General features: G+C 47.8%; 1 protein-coding gene across 1 annotated transcript; it reads left to right on the top strand.

Moving 5' to 3' along the window:
* K441DRAFT_226321 (uncharacterized protein) lies at positions 1 to 2,522 on the top strand. Its single transcript, XM_067640619.1, has 2 exons — positions 1 to 2,408; positions 2,469 to 2,522. Exon 1 carries the CDS (start codon positions 68 to 70, stop codon positions 2,345 to 2,347), a length of 2,280 nt encoding a protein of 759 aa, XP_067500676.1. The 5' UTR covers positions 1 to 67; the 3' UTR covers positions 2,348 to 2,408; positions 2,469 to 2,522.
* Positions 2,523 to 6,000: the final 3,478 nt, after the last annotated feature.

Raw genomic sequence — 6,000 nt, 5'->3', positions numbered from 1 at the left:
TCCGTACCGCGGTCATACGGAGCAGCTCGAGGCCCTGAGGGTGCTGATATTTGAGCGGCGAGATCTCATGCTTGTGGCAAAGACGTCTTTTGGCAAGAGTATGATAATGCAAGCACTACCATGTCTTGTACCTAATGCAGTTGTTATTATTGTTCTTCCACTTAACGCGATTGGGTCAGAGCAAGTAAAAAAGATTGCAAAGCTACCTTATGTTCGACCTGTTCATGTGTGGGAGAAAACAATATCCGCCGAGCTGATTGAGGATATCCGCACGGGCAGCTACACACATATCCTTATCTCCCCAGAGCTTTTGGTTAGTGACAAGCTGCATAAGGTTCTGATAGACCCGATATTTCGTTCCCATGTTGCCCTTGTGGTGGTTGATGAAGTACACCTGCTTGCTGATTGGGGAGAGACCTTCCGTATAGCGTACACACAACTCTTTAAAGTACGTTCAGTCTTAGTTGATAAGCCTTGGTTTGCATGTACCGCAACACTAGACCCATCTACGTTTCGGACTGTATGCAAGCTNGCTGGGTTTAAACCTAATATACAAGTTATTAAAACCCCAATCGATCGGCCGGAGCTAAAGATTATACGGAGGGTCATGACCGCGCCAGAGAAGAAGGACTTTCGAGCTCTTTACTTTACTATTGCTGCTGCTCCAGTGTATTCGCACACTGCTAGTAATAGTGACCGAGGAGAAGGCGAGCAATCAAGAAGCCGCTTAATATCCGCACAGCAGACATACCGCCAACAGTTCGATCAACTTCAGCTGATTCCAAAGACGATCATCTTCTTTGATTCTAAGGAGTGGATAGCTGCCTGTCGTAATACTATTCGCAGCTGGTTGATCCATCGCGGCTACGATGCTGCTGTTGCTAGAGAAGCGGTGCAGAGCTACCACGCAACGCTTGCGGATATTGACAAAGACCGCTTGTACGCCGAATACGCGCGCCCAACGTCTCGAATTCGAATTTTCGTTGCATCAGATGCAGTAGCACACGGTGCAGATGTCCCGGATATCTACCGTTCGATCCAATATGGAATGCCTCGCCACAAATCCTGTAATATGCTGGCACAGCGGTTTGGCCGGGCAGGCCGAGGAGAAGGCCTCTCAGGCGAAGCAATCTTTATGGTTGAGAGCCGCTGGCGGGGTCCTTGCGATGAATTAGGTGGTTCTAAGCATACACAACCTCAGTGTATAGGCGATCTTCGCGCAAGCGCGCTGCGCAATGATATCCGCGGGCGACAAAACGCAGAGACTGCGGATATTGCGGGCGATGCTTCATCTATAGCGTCAGTCAGTACTGAGCAGTTGGTAGATACAAGAAGCGGGCGTGGGTTAAGCCCTGGTGGTTCTACAGTACGCCTACCTGAAGAGCTTATCGTACCGACCCTACGCCCAAAGAAGCGGTTGACTAATGCGCAGTTGCGTGGTAAACTGCCGTTCACCCTATGGCGGCTAGTTAATGAGGATCAGGTATGCTTACGAGCAATACAACTTACACACTATGGAGACCCACAGTCTACTGTTAGTAAAGACTTGTGTTGCAGTAACTGCAACCCAGCAATATTCATGGATTGCGAGTACGATATCCGCACTAGCCATAGTGCGGATATTGCGAAAACCCGCCGGGAGCCTATGTTAAGCAATATACAGAAGTGGTTTACGCAATGGGCGGAGGCCAGGTATCAGGATACATTATGGACGCCTACAGTTAATTGTGTTATACCGGATAAGCAGCTTTGTCGCCTCTGTAACATAGGGTGGGTTCCAGATGCGGCATCATTAAGGCAAGCAATGCCTGAGTGGGATCCTGATATCCTCGGTGAGGAGCTTCCGTCCCTTATTAAGCTTTTAGCAGATGAGGAACGAAAGCAGAAACAGAAAGAAATAGGGCAACTCTCAGGTTCTTCTGGGTTAATTATGCAGATGTCAGAGCGGTTTTCCCAAGCGTTAGAGCAGCACGCTGCTGCGGATGAGCGCTTATCACAGGCTCTTATACGGGCTTCGCAGGTTTCAGATAGGAGATTTGAAATATCAGCGCCGTGGCAATCAGCGCCTCACTGTGGCGCTGATATATCGCAGGCTAGTCAACAGTCAGCCATAGACCTCTTGCCAATAACTCAGGAAGAGGATGTACCTATGCCTTCGCCAACTCTTGGGTCTCCAGCTCCTACTCCTCCATCATTACCCTTATACCAGCCGTNAGATACATCTATGCCGCCAGCAACCCGCCAGTTGGATACGTCTTTATTGGTACCGCAAAGGCGGTCGGCGCGATTAAACAGAGGCAAACGTATGCGAAGAGCACTACAGGAAATCAACGGCAACGCCAATTAGTATACAGCGGGCTAATATTAGGCGAGGTTAGTTGATATCAGGCGGGGTTAGCTAATACTAGGTGAGTTTACCTTATATCCGCCAAGCGGATATTGCAACCATAGTAGCTGATATCTATTAGGATGACGCCCCCCCTTCCCCTTATACCCTACACCCCTAGCAAGCGCGGCCCAGGAACTAAATAGATTAATTAATTAATAATATCAATTACTTGGGAATATGTACCAGTGCTACTAACTATAGCGGATATTGAACGGTTGTAGTAATAGCTTATAGCTAATATCTTGTATTACTCATCGAGCAACTCATACGCAGGTTGAAGCTGGGTTTGAGCAAAGTCGGCAGGGAGTACGAAGCCATCTAGCTCATTATCATCGTCATGGAGATCAAGCTCATCAAACACGGCGGAAAGATCACCGCCTAGCCGTGAATTGAACTCGTTGAGGGCAGATTGATTAAGTCGTTCAATACCTAGTTGTAGTAGAGGCGGCGCTTCCATCTTTGCTCGCCGTGCCTGACGGCGGATAATAGAACCTTCGGCAATCGCATTAGCAAGCGATTGAATATCCGCTGCAGGAGATTTAACAGTATGTCGAGTAGACATCCGTTCGCCGAACGTGATCTCAAACTTTGCACGTAGTGGCCCTGTATAATTAGTCATATGAATGCTCCAGCGGAAGAGTGAGTCTAGGTTAAATGTCGAATTGCCACGAGTGTGCATAAGCTGCTTTAGCTCCCCATTAAGTAGCTCGTTGTCGAGATCTATCGGGTAGTGACTATCCTGTTCGCCGCGGATATTCACTAGACTATTTACTAGGATAGCTTGCTGGAGCTCAGGGGAACAAGCATCTGTTGAAGTTAACTGGAAGAAACGTAACATCTCTGGTAGATAGTTCTTGTTTCGACCACCTGCGAAATAGATACAAATGCGGGGGAGCACGCGGCTGAGCAGGCCAATATCCGCAAGCTTGATGGCGTGCTTGAGGACCTTGTACGTCTCTACCAGTTGTAAAAAGCGGACGTGCGTTAGAAACTCTGCATCAGCAGGCTTAGAAAGTGTTTGTGAGGATGCAGCACTGCCAGCCTGCTTAAGGTGACCCTTTTGCCGTGGTTCCGCAGGCTGGCTGGCATGGTTGGCCGCCCGAGAGACTTCCTGACCGAAAACCGCTGTGCGGATATCCTCGACCACTGCTAATAGACGTTGCGGAGATAGGCTTTTAAGGTACCGCTTGATATCTATAGGCGACTTGGTGTTACAAGACTCCTTAATCTGAGTATGGAGCAACGCTATGATACGAGCGTCGAAGCTATGGAGAATTAGCTCCTCCATATGATGAAACGGCGCGCGCTCGGCTGGGATATTTCTTCGACCTAGGTGGTTCATGTGGGTGTACAGCGTAGAGTACTCTTGGGCTGATTGCTTGCCACCATAGTGATACCGTATAACCATATACAGGTAGTTCAGCTTTAGGTGCCAAAGAGCTGGAATAGGCAGAGCCCAACGCAGGCTATCATAGGCGGATATTGACTCAGTACGTTCTCCCTGACATGACCGAATAAGCTTTGCGGTCTTTTGATCACCATAGATCAGAAACAGTCGCTCCTCAAATGCTTTATCGGTGCGTTGTAGATTCATTTGATGGAGAAAAATGTCGTCTAGTACCTTATAGGTTTCAGATATAGAAGCCTCTCCAGTCATAATAGGTCCTAGGTTAAACCTAGACGTCCGCGCAGCGGGTATTACATTAATAGAAGGCATACGTGGATGTTTGAACCGCGGGTTTTTGCTGAGTAATATATCAAGGCCTGGGTACGCCTCTACAATGGCTTTATAGATTAAAGCTGTCGAGATCTGCTTCTGTATCTCGTCTTGTAAATTACCTGGAGCCTCTGCAATATCCGAGAACTTAATTGGAATATCCGCACGAAGCATGCTCTGTCGAAGCCCACCATTAGGTATACTTACACCAAAGACAAGCTTGCCAGTCGTGCGCGAATAGAACGTCCCAGTATCCCCAAGTGTTTGATGCTGAACTCGTTGGAGGTAGTCGAAGTTATCATAGACAACAATAGTATTAGAAGCTGCACCCATTAAGCGGATTTTCACCTGTATGTAGGTTAGTATATACCTGCACCGCGGAGATTGTGGGCTAAACCTTGATTCCTGGGCTATCCGCTCCTTCTGCCGGTTCAAAGTGGTATAACCATCAATTAATCCAAGCCCATGGAGCACAGAAAGCACGCGGCGCTTAACGCCGTTGGCTTGGAGATACATCCCTAGCAGCCGTGGGATACAGTTTGCGGAGTTTCGTGAAAGGCCAAATGCAAGCGTAGAAGCTATTAGAACCGCACGGCCTTCATGCGGAGAACATTTGCGTCGACCCTCTTGACATGCTGTAATTACATGCTCTAGTGTAGGTGCGTAAGTCTTTACGGCTTGATAGCACTGCCCAAGGTCAAGCTGCTCAATATCCGCATATTGGTCAAAGCTGCCAAATAGTGACTCTTTCTCCCTTAGCTCTTCAAGCTCTCCCTGGATAGTAAGAGCAACACTAGCACCCACTATGCCGCGCTTCTCCATCTCTTCAGTATAGATATCTAGGATATCAGCATCCTCTAGGAGTTTGTTAAGGAGCTCCCTTGCTCTTTTTTTCTTTAGTGCCTTGCGTGAACCTTCAGCCATTGTAATCCATTCAAGCGCTAGGTCTCCTATAGACATCCGCCATGGCCTAAGACGGTCGACAATTACCCGGACCTTCTCTGCAGCGGATATCTTCTCGGCGGATATTGCGGATATTGCGGGTATTTCATCAACTCCTGCTTCTTCATCCTCTTGGGGATCTATGTAGTTTGGCAGTGGTGAGTAGGCTATTGAGGACCGCCATTGAGCTGCGGATAGCGATGGGGGAGACGACGGGGGAGACGATAGGGGAGATGATGGGGGTGGGACAAGACGGCTGATGCCCTCGGGCACTATATCCGCTGTATCTCTTGATCCTCCAGCGGTATTGGTTAATAGAGAGGGTAGTTTATTGTCAAAAGCTTGAGAAGACTGGCTCCTGCTAGACGAAATAGAGGGGTTTCTTCGACGCCTTTTAGATGCGCCCATGGCTGGCAGTTGGTTCTGGAAAATCCATCGATTAGAGAGCTGATTAAGGCAATTCTAATGCAGGTATTGACAGGATAATAGACGTGGCGGTTGCTTACATTAATTTCGTTAAAGTTGATGGTTTGCCTCATACAAACAGACCGGCTCGGCTTCCAAAAGCTTGCCAAAGTGGCTCAGACCAAGAAACAGATGGATCGATCGAATAGGTTAGCTTGCGGATATTCGATTATCCGCGCAGCGGATATTCATCTGTTTCTTGGTCTGAGCATGCTGAGTCAAATACCATTGGTATTACGATACGCTTGGCCGAACAAACGGTATCGTGCTAAAGAGATTTTACTGTACTATCATTTACGTTCCCTATAAATGGCTAGATATCTAATAGCTTATGGTGGAGTAGTAGAAGGGTAGCTAAAATATTATCATACAAATCTGTCGAATGGGAGATCAAGAATAAGAACAAGACATGAGGATCTACACCAAGGCACCCTGATCTACAACCAATTAAGTAGTGATCAACGTACGGCAAAATCTTATCGCAGAG

This window comes from Cenococcum geophilum (genome assembly GCF_001692895.1).
Source record: "Cenococcum geophilum 1.58 unplaced genomic scaffold K441scaffold_41, whole genome shotgun sequence".
Lineage (NCBI taxonomy): Eukaryota > Fungi > Ascomycota > Dothideomycetes > Gloniales > Gloniaceae > Cenococcum > Cenococcum geophilum.
Note: the sequence above shows the minus strand (reverse complement) of the source record. Positions and strands in the feature narration are given on the sequence as shown.